Below are 19,182 nucleotides of genomic sequence, written 5' to 3'. Positions count from 1 at the left end.
GACAGAGAAGCAAATAAAATAAACAAGCGATTTATAAACAAATGTACCTTACGGTCTTGCAGAACGCATGACTTGACTGCCTGGAATGGAATTATTTCAGCAGCTGCCCTCCACGAGTACAGACAGACATGGTAATACACCACATTCACTATTACTGGAACATGGTAAACAGACAATATTTCTACAATATACCCTAAGTAAAGGCTAACATTATGCTACAACAGATGCTAAAGAGGAACAAGAAGCAAAGAAACGTGAGTGAACGTCCCCGAGACGTTAGGAAATTAGTTTTCAGTCTCAGGGTAGTAGGGAAGTGTCAGGAACTGGATCTGGAATTAATGAGGGAAAACTCAATATAAAATGTTAAGACCCGCTGTGCTGTATGATCCGAGAAGGTTTAGCGTTTAATACAAAAATTATATAGTAATGCTGGTTGACGTAGATAAAGAACAGGGCCAGAAGCTAAGACACAACACCATCAGGACACACGCTGTTTATTAATTTACCTATAGTGTTTAAGCTAATTAAAAAAATATGAAGATATTATCAGTTATTCATCGTGTGGAAATAAATTACATATGCCTGACTACTCCCGAGTCAAGGGCGGTATCTGACCTCCGCTATCAGCTGATCCAGACGTGATAGTATCTAGCATTCATGACGTCATCTTCCCAGCGATGTTTATTGGCGCACGTGAGTACATTAATACCCCAAGCACACGAAGCTTTCGCTACCACACTAATGTCTTTCTTTGTTAAGACTCCTAATTGCCCTTAAAGTTAATCCCTTTATAATTATACATGAGGTACTCACATTCGGTAGGAGTTAATAGCCTTAGACATAGTTGCGACGTAGGCTGACCCAGGTCATCAGCGGCAAGTTCTTGATGTCTTGACCTTGGCCTTGGCACTGCCGGTAACAGTTCTAATAGTCTTTCTTAACCCGAGTGTCTTGGGCCGGGAGTTGGAAATGTGGCAGGCAGGGACTGGCAGCCCACAAGCCAGCGAAAGCCTAGCCACGTACCCAGAAGCAAGCTTAAGGAAGGGGGCAGCAGGAGGTAGTAGTGATAGGCGGGTATTGATCAAGCCACCACCAACCACACACACAATCAATGATGGTTGATAAGTCGAGCAGCCTGGCCACTCCAGCACTCCCACCTCGCACCCTGCCACTAACCATCCTCCTGAAGTATATATAAACCTCTTCCCTGGGGCAAGGTTCAGGTCAGGGCTCCTCACCAACCACTTTGGGTAGTCATCATGAAGACTAACCACCTGCTACCACTCCCTAATATCACAGCCAAGACTATGCTACTGGCACTGGACGTTACCCCAGAGATGCTAGAAAGAGATATCAAAGTATTTGGCTAGAAAGGGCGTGACAAGGACTTTAGTTTTTTCGGCTTAAATGTCTAATAATGGCTGGCTACAACTCTATTACAGCGAGGTGAGCCGACTTGCGCCTCGCCAACAACACTCGATACAACCCGAGAGCCAATACACACCGCACTACACCTCGAATCACAGAATGAATATGAGCAGGACGGAGCAGAAATTGTGGTACCGTCCGAGCAGCTACCGCACGCCTGACTGAGGGGCGACGCCCCCGTTTACTGGGGAGGTGCTATAGAGGAGGCGGGACTGAGGCAAAGGGGGAGGATCTACAAAGACAGTATGACTCACGCGTCAATCACCACGGCCTTGGTCACCCTAGACGAGGAGTGTTACTCGGTAAGTTATCCAGCAGGGTGACCACCTGCGCAGCTGGAGGAGCTGGCGTCTAGGAAGGCGATGGTGTGGTGACGGCCACGATAACGTAGTGGCCTCACGTCCGAGCGTGTTGGCTGCCGTCGCTCGCCATGCGTTTCCTATCATCCTATCGCTCCCACCCTATAACCATCTCTGCCTCCAACTACCGCCCCACTAATCAACATCTGCATGTCATTAAAACTCTCGCTAGTGTACATTCATAGAGAAGTGTGGGTGTGGCGTGGGCGTGGAGGGGGTCTCAGGGAAGATGTAGTGGTGGCGACGGCAGCAGTTTGGGAGCAGCAGCAGCGATCAATACAGCAGCAGCAGCAGCGCCGCACACAAACACACACAAACTCCCCTCTCATACCCCCCCCCCACCTTCCCGTCTTTCAGCCACCATGTGCCGCCACGCACAACAACACTACGCCCCCCCCCCCCAACACACAGCATACTTTACAACACCATTTTCTCCTGGTTACACAAAAGCTTCACATTCTAAACTTATCCTACATACACGTCCGTCTCGGATCATTCTCATAATACTATCAGCCTAGTACTAAGGATAATCATCAATGACATGACCAACTCATTTTAGTGTATGTTAATATAGTGTATGTTAATACAGAATATCGTTTAGTAGTGAGAGAAGATACGGCACTGGAACAATCTTTCCAGCAGGATCTCCGTCACTTTCCTTAACCCAGTGAATGTCAAGGCCGAGGCCATCCTCCCTGTGTGCCACGCCCCTTCCAGTCTCGTGCCAGAATGATGCCTCCTACAGCCCTCTCCCTCACCCACCTTCCATCATACAGTCCACTCCCTCAAACACATTTTCCTCACCCACTCTCCCCTCTCACTGTCCGCTCCCTCACCCACTATCCGCTCACCCAACCCACCCACTATCCCCTCACCCAACCCACCCACTATCCCCTCACCCAACCCACCCACTATCCCCTCACCCAACCCACCCACTATCCCCTCACCCAACCCACCCACTATCCCCTCACCCAACCCACCCACTATCCCCTCACCCAACCCACCCACTATCCCCTCACCCAACCCACCCACTATCCCCTCACCCAACCCACCCACTATCCCCTCACCCAACCCACCCACTATCCCCTAACCCACTCACTATCCCCTCACCCAACTCAACCACTGTCCCCTCACCCAACTCAACCACTATCCATCCCCTCACCCAACCCACACCCTCATTCCCCACTCAAACACCCCCCCCCCTCACCCACAAACCCACCCTCCCTTACACCGTCCACTCCTTCACCCACCGACCCTCTCCCGCACACTATCCACCCCATCAACCACCCTGCCTCCACAGCATTTGACGGAGCACCACATCACAGATAAGTCAAGAAATTATAAAAACAAGCAGGAGTTAGAGTGCACCAGTAGATGTGAGAACACCTGAAAGACAAAACTGAATAACAGGAAGAGAGGAGACATCAGAATGGTAGAGTAAAAAGTGGAGTCTACACATGGGTTGTTACTAGTACTGCTTCTGTTACGCTTGCGCGCGTGTGCGTGTGTTAGCTACTGACATGGTAAAACAAACGAGAAGGATTTAAACAAAACATGACATAGATGGATTCCAGGAAGATCGAGTCAGGTTGTAACTGTATTCCAACAAATGGCTGCTGGAGTTCAGTTGAAACATTTACAAAGTGGACAAGACCAAGGAAGCTCCGACACAGTACAGCAAAGGAGCACAATGGAAAATGACGAAACCCCTTAACAGCATTTAGAAACCTAACAAGGACTTTTTCAGAGCTTTATTCACTGCATATATTAGGTCAACAATGGGGTATGTGGCCGTAATATAGAACCTACACCTGATCAAGCACACGTGCATAAAGCCCAGGTAATCAAGCTAGTTCCATCAGTGCAATACACTCGCGAAGCTTCATATTCATAAGAATTGCAAAAAAGGTCGTAATGAAATGTAATAAAAAATGCTGACTAATACCGTTACTCAATTTTAGGCCAATATCGAATCTGATCAGCAATGGGATACCAATTTTTTTGGCCGATGGCAATACTCAATTTAAAGGCGATGCTGATATCAAAAGTAGCCATTACCCACAGATACCAATAATTTGGCATACCCAATTATCAAGTGCCTTAAAAATCCTATGGCGATGAATTCTCGACACTGGAGACACCACACAGTCATTAAAAACTGCTGATACAGCCTCACGCCACAAAAGAGGCAATAAAGCAATCGCAAAACATACAGCCCAAAAGCACTGACATACATCAAAATCTTTAAGAGTTAAGAAACAAGATTTCTAAACACAATGATTCATATTTTTTCCTTTTTACACAGATCAATTTTACAGGCTAAAAACTATTATCCTGTCTTAGCTCATTTCAAAGCCAAGACCTATCCGAGGTATACCCCCCTGGGATGCCACCCACAACAGTCGACTAACACCCAGGTACCTGTTAGGTAAGACACATATGCAACAGTTAGGTATCTTTATTTCGAAACGTTTCGCCTACACAGTAGGCTTCTTCAGTCGAGTACAGAAAAGTTGATAGAAGCAGAAGATACTTGATGCTCTTCTCCAGACTGAGGGACTGACCACCTCAAAACTTTAAGGGTGATGGACTGATTACATCGTCTTCAAGTATCTTCTGCTTCTATCAACTTTTCTGTACTCGACTGAAGAAGCCTACTGTGTAGGCGAAACGTTTCGAAATAAAGATACCTAACTGTTGCATATGTGTCTTACCTAACAATCTGTCGGTATTTTATACCATTTTAATGTTCACCCAGGTACCTATTTACTGCTTGGTGAACAGGGGCAGCAGGTGTAAGTAAGCATGCCCAACGTTTCCACCCGGCCAAGCCAAGGGTATATGTTTGATGTTAGAGCATATATTAGCTTAGAGATTTGCTGCTCCCCTATGGATGCAACTCTCAAATTCTAGTATCGTCTGCAAAGGATGTGTGTGTAATTATTTATATCTATCAGAATTGTGAACAAGAAAGAAATGGACGAGTGCTATGACTTCATAATAAAATTTTCACAATGGCAGCCTCTGATTTTACCTTGCTGACCCTTCTCTTTGGGGTTTATTTGATAAAAAGTTAAACATCTATTGGCTCACTTTTCTATTTATTCTTTTTGCACATTTTGTGAACTATTTACACTATAAAGTCTCAAAGGCTTTTGCAATGTTTATGTATACTATAGAACAACTACAATTTGTCCGTTTTAATGCATCTAAGACCATGTAATAATCCAGCAATTAATCTAAACACGTGATTACGACGTAGAAAATTTTAAGAGAAATTGGCAAGGCAGATAAGGATAGACTGATCGAATTAAAAGGACAAGTGAACATTGGTGGAAGATATATAGCCTCCCTCCCTCACACTGCTCTCTCCAACCCTCCCTTTTATAGTAGCCTCTCCGTCATTCACCCACTGTCCTTCACACTGCCCTCTCTCTCACCCATTCACTACTCCCTATGCTGTCCTATCATGAAAGGTAGCCACAATCGCAATATTTGTGGCAGATTTATATGTCACCTAAATCTGGTATTTTCTTTTGGCATGGCGCGTGCTGGTCTAGTGCAAGTGCGTGTAAACATTACCTTGCATTGAAGAACGCAGAGTGAGTGGCTGACGGTGCCAGTGCGCTAATGAAGGCATGTGGGCGTGGCAGTGAGAGCACCGCGGTGGGAGCCACCATCCTTGTCCTGGATAAACATCCCCCGAGACCATGATTAGGAACCATCCGCATCTTCTCTCAAGGGGCCCCCACGACCACTCCACCCACACTATCTCTGAAGAAGGGGGCTCTATGACCCCTTCACCCACATTATCTAATCTCTCAAGAGGGGGGGGCGGAGATGAGGTCCTATGAACCTTCCACCCCCCCACCATCTCTCAATGTCCTATGACCCCCCTTCCTTGCATTTCCTGTGCAACATGGCTATCTTTCGTTCCCACTGTGTAATTATCATAAAGAACAGGGTAGCAGCATAATGCTGATGTATGCAATTTTGCTAATCTATAAAAAAATCACAGAGCATTCAGAGCTTGAAGAACATGCATCACAGCTCTATTAAGTCAGTGATGCCGTGAACTTGTTCTCCCAAGATGACGACTAGGTAGGCACCTCACCATTCCTACGTCGTTTTCAAAATGATTTTAAAATTTGAATCACATGACACTCTCTGAAGCTATAATCCACAATTTTACACATTCCTCATCCATTCGCACCATACATGTACAATTATTTTGCCCTCTGCACTTTTTCTTCTATACAGGCAGCCTCCGCTTTACAGCGTTTCGCTAATACAGCAGTTTTCAATTATACCTATTCTGCATTTATTCAGACTTCCTACAATAAATATATTCACCACTCAGTATAAGCTAAGAACAATATTATTTCAAGTAATGTGTGTACTGTATATGTATTTTGTAGGCCTAATTCTAATACTCACTATATGATAGTGTAGACATGTTATCAGGTTTTTATATGCATTTGAAAGTGAAGAAAGTGTGTTTCACTTTACAGCGATTTTAGCTTTACAGTAGCCCAAAACCTGCTGTATAAACGGGGCCCTCCTGTACACCTACCTCTGCTCTTTTTAACGCCGCCGCTATTACCAGAGGAAGGGTGTACCATTTTACCAGTCTTCCACTTCCCAAGTCAGGACGGGAAGGGACGGGGGCGCCATGAGAGAAGAAAATTGTTGAGACAAACTGGATGTGCCATCCTGGCGCTAGCATCTGACCAGATGAAGATTTGCGAAATACTGGAAACACCTGCCTAGCAGCAATCAATACACCTGTCACAGCATATACAGGATTCCGGTAAGTCAAGCTCTTTAACAACATATCCTCAATATTTCAGAATGCTAAAGCATTCTGAAATATTGAGTGATGTAACAAAATGAGCAATCAGTGAGCCCAGAGTCAAGTCTAACCCAGAGTTGGGGTGTGGCACGTCTACTCATCCCGGGTCTCTCCATCTGGCGGTGACCAGGTCAACCTACAACACAACAATCCCCATGGCTCATTTTCAGGTATCATTCAGGTAAAATAGCAGGATAGAGGACCATAGTATAGAAACTTGTCATTCCCTGCATAGCCTAGAAATCATTATATCACTGTTTCACAGATCCCCAACTAAAACAAACGCGCGCGAACACACTATTTGATTCACGAAATCGTTATAACACAACTGCAAATAAATCAGGGAACGGGTGAAGTCTGAACCAGTGGAAGGTGAATCCTAAAACTCAGGTCAGTGTGCTAACCACTTGGCCAACTGAGTAAGATTCATCCAACTAGGTATATTTCTATACACCCTGGGGAAGTTAGCATGGGCCACCACTGTAACCACAAATGCAGGTTTTTGCAGACTAATCCCATACCAACGTGGCTGAGGGATTTGTGGTCACAGTTGTGGTTCCTGTTAACCTCCTTATGGTGTACAGAAACATACCTAGTTGGATGAATCTTGGAGCTACCTGATGCAGTGTTTAATGCACTACTCTGAATTTTAGGACTCATCTATGGATTCAAGCCCCACCCGTTTCCTGATAACGTACAGAGAGAGAGAGAGAGAGAGAGAGAGAGAGAGAGAGAGAGAGAGAGAGAGAGAGAGAGAGAGAGAGAGAGAGAGAGAGAGAGAGAGAGAGAGAGAGAGAGAGAGAGAGAGAGAGAGAGAGAGAGAGAGAGAGAGAGAGAGAGAGAGAGCGCGAGAGAGAGAGAGAGAGAGAGAGAGAGAGAGAGAGAGAGAGAGAGAGAGAGAGAGAGAGAGAGAGAGAGAGAGAGAGAGAGAGAGAGAGAGAGAGAGAGAGAGAGAGAGAGAGAGAGAGAGAGAGAGAGAGAGAGAGAGAGAGAGAGAGAGAGATAGAGAGAGAGAGAGAGAGAGAGAGAGAGAGAGAGAGAGGGGAGAGAGAGAGAGAGAGAGAGAGAGAGAGAGAGAGAGAGAGAGGGGGGGGGGGGGAGAGAGAGAGAGAGAGAGAGAGAGAGAGAGAGAGAGAGAGAGAGAGAGAGAGAGAGAGAGAGAGAGAGAGAGAGAGAGAGATAGAGAGAGAGAGAGAGAGAGAGAGAGAGAGAGAGAGAGAGAGAGAGAGAGAGAGAGAGAGAGAGAGAGACTGAGGTATTAGCCGTCACAAAGCTTAATCTTATGGATCCGGTATCCTCTGTCCAGGTTAACTATTAAAAGTTTAGAATATATTTATAATGGATTAGCTTATCTTCATTTTATAACTATAATTTTGGGAGCAAATAATTGTAGAATTTCTCAAGTGAATTCGATACTTTTTAAGCGTGTTTGTAAACTTGAGTTTTCCTCTTCATCACTGACCGAACATTCGTGTTCCACAAGCCTGATGTTTAAACCCCAATTCAATTAAACCTTACCACAGTCCTTACAAAGTTTGCATTTTATAAACTTTTATGCATAACAATATTATTTCTTTGATACGTATTAATTGCTTACAAATTTTTTTTATTAATGTTCATACCCTGTTAAAAACGTCAATTTTAAAGAATTACAATAGAGGATTTGATTTTTTTCCTAGCAATATTTAAGGTTTAAAGTTCAATTGGTTCAGTATCTGATCAATGTCTTCTAGTCAACAGGGGATTACAAATACGTATAGTACCCTCAAACAAATAAGAGCAAATTTCTTTTCCCTGATCCGAATGACTGCTAAGTAGTCAAGATAATTACATACATGTGCTTCTTCCCTTAACTATCAAGACTGGTATTGTATCTTCAACCTCCTGTTTAACGTTCAATAAGTAGATACAGATACAAACAATTCAAGACATTCATTGATGTAACGTTTCACCATGAGTGACTCCATTAGAACTGAAAATACTAGTCGTGGCGAAACGTTTCCTCAATAAATGTTTTAATGTTTTTATTTACAATACCTCTTATCCAGCCTTGAATGTGATGTTTGTCACTATGTACTTGATCCTATCTGAAAATCGAGGGGGAAAAAAACATTCCGGGGACATCTTAACAAATGTAAATATATTATGAACTTGTCTAAACTATATCAGGTTATGAGACGGGGAAAAGCTTAGTGGGCCCATGCTTCTTTTTTTTTTTTTGAGAAAGATAGTGGATAGAGAAAGAGGAAATAAAAAAAAAGAGAGAAAGAGAAAGCCTGAACTGAGCAACGGTTGGGCACAGATGTGTTAATTCAATAACAGTTAGTTCCAGACTTTGGAACAGAACTTCTCCAGGCTGAGGGACTGACAACCTCAAATCTACGACTTCAAGGGTGACGGACTGATTACATCGTCTTCACATCTCTACTGCTCCTGCCTACTTTCTGTACTCGACTGAAGAAGCCTACTGTGTAGGCGAAACGTTTCGGAATAAAGTTGCCTAAATGTTGCCTATGTGTCTTATCTACCAACTTTTTTAAACAAAGGCAGTGTTGAATATTCATAAAAAAAAATTAAGAATTGATAACACATCCACAGGAATCATCGTGAGGCTGGAGTCGTCATGCACACTAAACTTCTTTGTTTAAATCACTACAATTATAACATGGATCCGGTTTAATGGTAAGTTATACACCCAACTGTAAACTTTTCCATTTTCACAAATTTTACAAGCTTGTATACAAAGGCCATACTGCGTGAGTGATTTCGAAAAGTCTTAATAAAATACGTTTATATGTTAAATATGTTAAAGTAACGTTTATATGTTGTTTGTCTTGCAGTGCATTCAAAACCACGAGACAGTGTCTACCAGCTAGGAAGAAAGGAGCTTCTTGGTTTAATTTCAACAGCTGCTGTCTTGGGCTATGGGCCTGCCCGATAAAGGGGTAATTACTATCGGGCAGGCCCATAACCCAAGATTACTGAGCATGTGATTACACGTGCTCAGTAATCTTGCTTCCTTCTGCTCTTCTCAAAGATTCTGAACAGTGACATCAGTGTCCTCCGACTATAGCCGACTCTGGTTTGTGACAGTTTTATTGCCACTTGTGTAGCGGGGGACACTGTTTTACAGAGCTTGTAGGAAGACGCCTATGTCTAGGCTCTCCATAGGCCTTAAATATTTCAGACTTGTCATATATTTATTAATAGGGAGTTCCAGCTTTCCACCTGAACCCCTACACCCGTTTCACACCAGCACCCCAGCCTTACCCTTGCACCCAACCACAATTCTAAGGCTGTCTTTCCTAACTCAAGATAACACCGTGTCTCAGCTGGTGGCGGCAGACAGCATGGAACATTTACAGTGTTCCCAGGACAATACACACAACGCTAAATTACACAGGATATCCCAGCCTGCTAGTTATGAAATTGTTGCTCCATGTAATCCCGCTGTAGTCTTGCTGCTTCAGTTTATGCTGCTGGATTTATTGACCGAATATTTCTGGATTACTTAATGCCGTTGGATGCATTGAGAGCTGCTAGATTTATTTGAATGATGCTGGATTAATCACTCGAGTGTTGCTAGATTACTGCCTAAATGTTTCTGGATGTATTATTGAAATGTTGCTGCATTTATTGCTGCTGTTGATGTTGCTGCATTTATTGCTGTTGCAGCTTCATTTATTGTTTCTATAAAGGTTATTCACTGACGGATTTGCTGTTTACGTTGAATTTATTTTCATGGTGCTACGACTAACTTCTATATCCTGATGATTATGGCCGCCATCAGTATCACTTTTTCAGCTCACTTGCAGATATTCAGAATTATATCCTGATGATTATGGCCGCCATCAGTGACTAACTTCTGTATCCTGATGATTATGGCCGCCATCAGTGACTAACTCGATTATGGCCGCCATGTCCTTCTGTAAGCAGAGACGTATCTCATGATTCCTCCTGTCTTTACAATGTTTTCTTTAGTGTTTCTTGCAAATCCGTTAGCGTTTGTGCAGATCACTTTGCTGCTTTGTTTTTAAGTAAACACCAGCACTGCACGCTTTACAATGTACACGGTGCGGTGAACTCCACACTGCACGCTTCACAATGTACACGGTGCGGTGAACTCCACACTGCACGCTTCACAATGTACACGGTGCGGTGAACTCCACACTGCACGCTTCACAATGTACACGGTGAGGTGAACTCCACACTGCACGCTTTACAATGTACACGGTGCGGTGAACTCCACACTGCACGCTTCACAATGTACACGGTGCGGTGAACTCCACACTACACACTTCACAATGTACACGGTGCGGTGAACTCCACACTACACGCTTCACAATGTACACGGTGCGGTGAACTCCACACTACACGCTTCACAATTAACATGGTGTGAACACACTACACACTTCAGTGTACACGGTGTGAACTCCACACTATACACTTCACAATGTACACGATGTGAACACTATACGCTTCACAATGTACACGGTGTGAACACTACACACTTCGCAATGTACACGGTGTGAACTCCACACTATACGCTTCACAATGTACACGGTATGAACACACAACACACTTCACAAAGTACACGGTGTGAACACACTACACGCTTCACAATGTACACGGTGTGAACACGCTTCACAACGTACACGGTGGGGTGAACTCCACGCTTCACAACGTACACGGTGCGGTGAACTCCACGCTTCACAACGTACACGGTGCGGTGCTAGTTGCTTCACAGAGCTAAGTATAAAAGTAATTATTCTTGGTAAAGGTACTCATGGTGCATAGTGTTTTTCATTCACATATTGCGCGATACACGTGTATGCAATAAACGTGAGAGCTATTCAGGTGTGAGTGCACGTATATTTATTTATTAACATAAGCTGTCGAGCGTGTGTGTGTGTTAACTGGCATTACCATAGAAGAGGGAAGGGATTCCCACTACGGTATACCAGTGACCAGCATCGAAAATTATTCTACAGCCCGGCCTGGGGCCAAGCTTCCCTAATGACTGACTGGTTAACCAGGTTGCTGGTGCTAGTCGGCTACGGTTCTCAGGCCCAAATAACCGCCCCACCCCGGCTGATCGGCCATTTTGTTTACTAGTTGATTTCTTGAACACCTACCCTTCAGAGGGCGTGCCTTGATGCCTGTAATGGGATCTTGAGCTAATTAAGTGAAGTTGTAATTCCGTTTCTTCGATTTAACCCGATTACCTCCCATTCTCCAGGCACTGTATGACCCCTACGGATTTAACACTTTCCACAAATATACTATAACTAATGTAAATAATCATAATAATTAATAATCAATCTTACTGAATTTCTCGTATATCACCTGAGTAATGTTTGAGAATGTTATAAATACCTGTACACTAAAACACAAGAAAAAAAACTATTGTAGAAGACGAGAACTACAGCAGGTATACAAAACTTGCACGAGAGAGAGAGAGAGAGAGGGGGGGGGACGCACAGGTGCCTGAATTTGGAGTAGAGACTAGCATGCAACAAGGGACCATCTTTGTGCAGTGTGTGGCGACGTAATGTGTAAACTTTGAGAGCTCTCTCCTGCACGTCTCCCAGACGCACACAACTTTCTCACACGCATTATAATCATGAAAAAAGCCATTAAAGTTTGGTGAGCCACACCCACACAAATAAGATTTTTTTTTCTTTGCTGCTACTCAGGTAAAATAAGAACATCAGATCCGACGTAACTGCTGGCAATGATCGTGTCAACATCCATATCAATTTCACAACGAAGGTACACAGCAAGAGCAAATATTAATGAGCAAGACTGAATAATGTAGAGGAAAGCTCTCACTTTTTGAGGCTTTACAGCCTCGAAAAGTGAGGGCTTTTAAGTACAGATGAAACTAGGTTTATGTAGAGCCTCGCTGAGAGTACGTCCGTGTAAAGCCAGAATGATCTAATATGGTGAAACACCCACTAACTACGGAAGCGACTGTGTGTCTGGAGCACTAACAGCCTCAATGACAGACCGTCAACCATAGGGGGAGTGATGATCCCAGAAACCTCCACACACACCACACAAATTTTAATGGTAGCAACAGACCTAATTGTTACCCAATTCCGAATATTTCATTATCAACCTGAATACCCAAAATCAATACCAGACAGAAAAAGGATAATCAATACGAGAAAGCAGGCAATTCTGCAACCTGGAAAACAATGCCGTGGATAATGCAGGCAGGCAGGCAGAACAAGCGAGCAGGCAGGCAGAACAAAGCGGGCAGGCAGAACAAAGCGGGCAGGCAGAGCAGGCAGGCAGAACAAAGCGGGCAGGCAGAGCAGGCAGGCAGAACAAAGCGGGCAGGCAGAGCAGGCAGGCAGAACAAGCGGGCAGGCAGAACAAGCAGGCAGGCAGAACAAGCGGGCAGGCAGAACAAAGCGGGCAGGCAGAGCAGGCAGGCAGAGCAGGCAGGCAGAACAAGCGGGCAGGCAGGCAGAACAAGCGGGCAGGCAGGCAGAACAAGCGGGCAGGCAGGCAGAGCAGGCAGGCAGAACAAGCGGGCAGGCAGGTAAACAAAGGGGGACAAGAAGGTTGGCGGGTGCGCACGGAAAAATGCAATTTTGGTTTGCAGAGTTTGAAGTATGAAACTTTGATGAACTGGGGAAGGTACAAGCTCGTCACATTATAAAAGATTAGAGAAATAGTTTACTTTTTAACGTTAGACTTCTTTTCACAGTAAACACCCGAGGTCACAACTGATAAAGAAACAGACGTTCACCTTTATTTCAGCAACCACCTATGAGGCAAATACCAAACTGTCACTTTCTTTTCTGTGACCGCCTAATTAAACGTATATATAAAACTATATATGACGACCTTAAATAACAAAGGCACTACCATCATGTAATCGTAAAATAATAACGGTGACAACTAAACATTTTCATTTATACCATACAAGACATCATAATTCACATATATACTAAACTAATAAGTATACTTTACATAGTATTAAACTAATAACTATTAAAACGTGCTTTTAACTGGACACAACATTTTAATACCTTGTTTCATACAAGGCTATAAATAAAGTCAGCTTTTTTTTCCCCGGTACATGGGCTTTGTAAACACATGCTCCATAAAAATGATAAATTCACGGGTTTAATTACGGCACCTCAGGCCTCATCGCTATACTGTCCAGGTTTTAAAAATTAACAAGGACAGGGTGAAGGTACCCGGTCCCTCCCCACCCCAAAGAATTTATATCTATTAACAGATGTTCATGGTTCTGGGATCATCGTCACATCGGCCCGGTTTCAGGCCAGGCATATGAAATTAAGAAACAAACATTACAGAGATAAAATAATTAAAAATGTACAGAACATTAAAGTTGAGTTAACTAAACGAATAGTAGTTTACAAGATTTACCTGCTATTTGGCAGAGTGCAAAACATGTCTTACTCGTATAGTACGACAGCAGAACTTACCTGAATGGTTGCTTTTTACTAGCTTACTATCTGCGTGGTTCACAATGTAACTAGACCCCTGGTAGTCTTCAATAGGGAACTGGACAGGTCAAATACCTAAATTCAGTGCCCGATCAGCAGAGTTGTGTGGCTTGTAGGCACTATAGCTCAGCTGATGAGAAACTTACAAGAGGAACTAGCCCAGTTCTCCTGAAGACAACTAGGAGTCTGTTAGTAATTCCACTTATATATGAAAGATGTTTAAGTCTTTAACTCTTTAACGTTCACTTGACTCTTCACCGCGAACTTTCAGGTGCCAACACTGCAGCCTTCGCAAAGGGGAGGGGAAGGATGGGGGGAGGGGAAGGATGGGGGGGGGAGACGGATTCCCCAAAGCTGCCGCTACCTCTTCTCAGCCTCTCTACCAACTCCAATTAATTTTAATACAGCCCTGCCTGACTTTACATTCGGACCTCAAAAATAACATTTCAAGGCCACATCGAGGCTTGCATGGGGAAACTCTTGGAAATATTTTCACATGAGCGGAGTGAATGAACCGAGGTGAGCAGGTCAGACGAGGGACACGGTTGAGAGAGAATGCCACACAAGCAACAATCAATATCTTTGTCCTCGTGCCTACCAGCCAGGCTGACACCATTCTCAATACAGCCAGCACCAACACCCTCACTAATAACACCCTCGTCAGGGAGGCCTGGCCTCCCGGGTCGCGGGAACGATGGTCTCCAGGACCCTATGCAGGTAAAAAAGATCAATAACCACACTACTTAATTTGATCAATGAAAGCTAGACAATGTTAGATAATATCGTAAAGATATTTACGATAAAGTAAATTCACATTATACTCACAAGTTACACTAACCACTTCATTATCCCATTAGAGTACATATCAGTAACAAAATGTACACTTTCACATTTTATTAAGCTGACTGATACCTTACAGATATGTAATCTACTGCTCAACCTAAAAAATACGATTTATATTAATATGAAATAGGTAGTGTCCCATGCTGGACTGCGTGCTGCTAGCATTAACTACCTGAATGGTTAGGTCATCAACCAGGAACTCTGGTCTGAGACTGGGCAGCGGAATAGACAATAGATAGATAGACCTACACCTGGACAGTGTTTAACACCTGTGAAGTCGTGCATGATTTGACAGCTGGTGAAGACTGACAACGAGGAGTTGGTATCAGTGTGAGTCTGAGAAGTGGTCCCCTTGCCTTACCATGTACCATATCAATAATTACACAACCTGAACCATCAAGATACTACATGACTTAATAGCCAACATCCAGTGATGCCTGGGTCATCATGCACACAGTTATCAGAAATTAAAGGACAGCTGTAGCTCAAAGTCTCTGAGAGGACCAACCTAGGGAACATTTATGTAATTCAACGTTTCATTATATTTGTATACAAGGGGTTGAAGAGTTGCTATTTATATATAATACTGAGTAATGTGTTACGTTGTAGCTCTTACGTACAGTATACTTGTACTACTTCCAATCTTACCGAAATCTGATGAAGGTGAGTGTGCAGGTATTCATACATAGCATGAATACAGTACCTAACAGGAGTCTTGTATCTTCTTTAATGACTGCTTCATGTATTCACTTTGAATAAGCCTTTTATATTTCAGTTACTGTCTTTTCTTTTAATGTATGAATTGTGTTATTACCTGTCCTAAAACAAAAACTCGTCACTTTTGCAATTGCGGCTTCCTGATTCTCGTATTATTAATGCGTTTACCTCTGGTTGATTTCTGGGGTCATCGCCCACGCACCCTGGTCCCAGACCAAGCCTCTTGGTTGATAACCTGAAGTCAAGCTTACGAGCACCACAGCCAAGCTGATCATGAACTCTTCCAAATTCTCTGGCTATCTATGTACGTAGCTTCCTAGAGTACATTTTCACTAAATATATTTAATGAAGGTCACACCTCAGGATCTGATGTTACTCAGGTTTCTAATAATTCGTTGATTACGCAATGAGTAAATCACTGCAGAGAACAATATAAATAACTCCTTTCTCTGCAGGAGAAAATGTTACTGCTAGAAGCTTCTATACTATATATATCCTGTCTGGCACTGCAATGCTCGAAGTTCATTTGCATGCAATTTGCAATGCTAATAAATTACTTCCACTGCCGAAGTCAACATTTTAGTGCTCGTCGTAGCGGAAAGAGCAGCAGGCAACCAGATGCATCCACCAGTTACAACGCTTCACTGAGGCAGAATTACGGTAAGAAAATACACCAAATATATCGGTTTCCTGTTAGATAAAATCTTTTAATTAATTACATGTTACCTTGGGAGCAGCAGTACTGCTCAGGTATTAAGTACAAAAAAAGACACCCAGCGTCTCATACCTGGTGACTCTTGTAAATCTTGTGAGCAGTCTTAAGATGTAATCACCCTAGCAAGGTCTAATTTGCCAAGAACTGCTGGAAGCAATCATAAGTGTAGGTCTCAAAAGCAAGATAATCTGTCAGTAATATATTTAGCTTCCTATCTGCTTGACATTTCTCTGACCTACGACTAAATAAATGTGCGCGTACGTGCGTGTGTACGTACCCTCCCAGTTGTGAGGGCTAGTGCTGAGCTCCGTAACTTGCACTCCTACTTGCGTCATGATTATCTGGTCTCTTCCTGGGCCTCTTTGTGCTGTCTCTCATACTACACTCAGCGAAAATTTTTAATTGCTTCTGCATCAAATGAACCACATTTCCATGTCTTCTACCTTGTCTAAATGTTTTCTCTGGTTTAAAGATCATTTACTTCAGGGTCCAACCTTGCGCCAAACCTCTGTGCTTTCTCTCTCTTTTCCTGTATGCCTCATGAGTTTAGGATTTAATGAAGCCAAATACCCCTGGACTGACGCTATCGTTTCATGTACAGTTCTTTGAATGACTCCTTATTCAGATTTCTGAAAGTAATTCTTAAATTTGCCAGCATTACATATACCGCCGCTGTTACTGTGCTTGTGGTTTACCTCAGGCGAGAGGTTGGGTGTGATGCCCACTCCCAAGTCCAAGTTCCCTCTATTTCAGGTGGTATGCTGCCTCCAGCCTCTAACTTTTTTGTTCCCATCACCACCACCTTGCATTTGTTGGGATTGACGTCCCGTAGTCATTTCCTGGACCACTGCTGTAGACTGTTCAAGTCCTCTTGTAGTATCTTGCAGTCCCGTCTGTCTTAGCCTCTTTAACAGTTTTGCAGCAACATGAAAGGGTCCATTTTTCCCATATAACTCATTAACACAAACTAAATAGGTCCAAGAACTTTTGTGCAACACAAACTCACAGACCGGCGTGAAACATGTTTACTATCATCCTAGCGTAAATCTTCCTTAATAAGAAACCCTGGCATTAATGCTTTACGAAGGTGATAACGTTGTAATATTAACTTATTAACTCTTGTAAATATGACAAAAGTTTTTGTACAGTTTAACGCTGTATCCCTAACAAAGAAAAGACAGGGGCAATGGTACAAATATTAAACGTTTTTACTGTGTTAAAGTCGTGTCCCACAGTATGAAACAGAAGCCGGTTAAATATTTTACTCTGGTAGTATTGCTAGTATTTTCTTACTGTCTCATGGACAAGTAAGATGGTGAGTAAATCTCTCAAACTTTTACCTATATTCAGGATACACTTATCTATACTTTTGTACGTTTCTTAATAGTCTATTTATGTAATATTTCATTCCCAATATAGGAGGCTTGGTCTGAGATCGAGCCACGGGGGCGATGATCCTAAGAACCACTAACAGTTAGCATATTTTAGTTTCCAGAGAAACACACTGACATTAATTTGTCAAGTTTCTTAAGTCAATTCCCGATAAGCCAGGTTATGGTGCCTACAGTGGACTGCGTGCTAATAGCACCAACAAGCTAACTAATCAGACCATCAACCAGGAGTCCCGGTCTTGGACTGAACAGTTGGGGCGATTAATATCGGAATCAAGAAGTAAATGTAGTTGAATAAATATACTTGAAAACAAATCCAAAGCAATACTTATCAGCCTTAATCCCACTCTAAAAGAAACAATTTTGCTAAGAGAAGTCACGAGTAACACAAAACTTTATGGATGCTGGACGCATGACCACTCACTTGGAGCCATGTCAGACCAGTGAAAAGTTCCTTAAAAACTCTACGGTAAAGAAATGTTACTTTAGACTTCCTTCTTCTCTTTCCCCACTAGATGTAGGAAAGGTTAGTGTGGAACATTTCAATCCTTCCCTCTTCACCACTAGATGCACTAGGAAAAAATACCCGAGAATAAAACAGGAACCGTCTGAAAGTTGTAATGAGATTATGAAAAAGAGGAAACAAGGGGGAACGAGGAGCCGTAAGGGGTTAAAAAAAAAAAAAGCCGCGAGGGAGTACTAGCCGGCGTGAGGGGAAACGAGACGTGAGGGAAGAACGTGGCGTTAGGGGGAACGAGGAGACGTGAGGTATCGCTGCAATAATGACATACTCTGTGGACAATAAACATAACTCTTCATGAAATATATTAAAACACGACGAAAATGACACGAATACCAGAACTTGAGGAAGAGTATATGAGGGGAGAGAATACACAGGAGGGGAAGAACGAGTATTCAGGAGGGAAGAGCGAGTACATAGAAGGAAGGGTTATATAAGGGTCAAAAGATAATCAAGAACACCACATGAGCGCCAACAGCCTCAACTTCATCAGTTATGGTAATCCTGGACTTCAGCAAGCACCAGGCGCCGCATGAAACTGCTGCCCTCTACACAGGCGCAGGGAAGCATTACCATAGCATCACATGGACACTGCACAGTATAAAGGAAGCTAAGGTTTAACATAAGGCATATTCCAAACTCTCCCTAACCAAGTTGAGGGAAAAAATAGAGCAATGCCATAATTTTACGAAGTTTGCAGGCTTTTTTTTTATTAAAATGCCGGCGCGCGCACATACTGCATTCATCACTCACCCTCTTCCTCTATCCCTATATATCCCCCTCTCCCCCTCATCTAACCCACAATATAAGTATCATATAGAGTACCAGCACACTGCAGACGCACCCAATTCTAATAAAAGCTCCCAGAAG

General features: G+C 43.2%; 1 protein-coding gene across 1 annotated transcript in view; it reads right to left on the bottom strand.

Moving 5' to 3' along the window:
• Klc (kinesin light chain) overlaps nt 1–1,633 on the bottom strand; it is a gene marked incomplete in the record, with an annotated part of 131,379 nt that extends 129,746 nt beyond the window's left edge. The window contains 1 exon segment of the mRNA XM_070102101.1: nt 814–1,633. Within this exon segment, the coding sequence (XP_069958202.1) occupies nt 814–842 (29 nt within the window).
• Nucleotides 1,634–19,182: the final 17,549 nt, after the last annotated feature.

Source organism: Cherax quadricarinatus, chromosome 80 (assembly GCF_038502225.1).
Source record: "Cherax quadricarinatus isolate ZL_2023a chromosome 80, ASM3850222v1, whole genome shotgun sequence".
Classification (NCBI taxonomy): Eukaryota; Metazoa; Arthropoda; class Malacostraca; order Decapoda; family Parastacidae; genus Cherax; species Cherax quadricarinatus.
The sequence above is the reverse complement of the archived record's forward strand: the minus strand, read 5'-3'. Positions and strand labels throughout refer to the sequence as shown.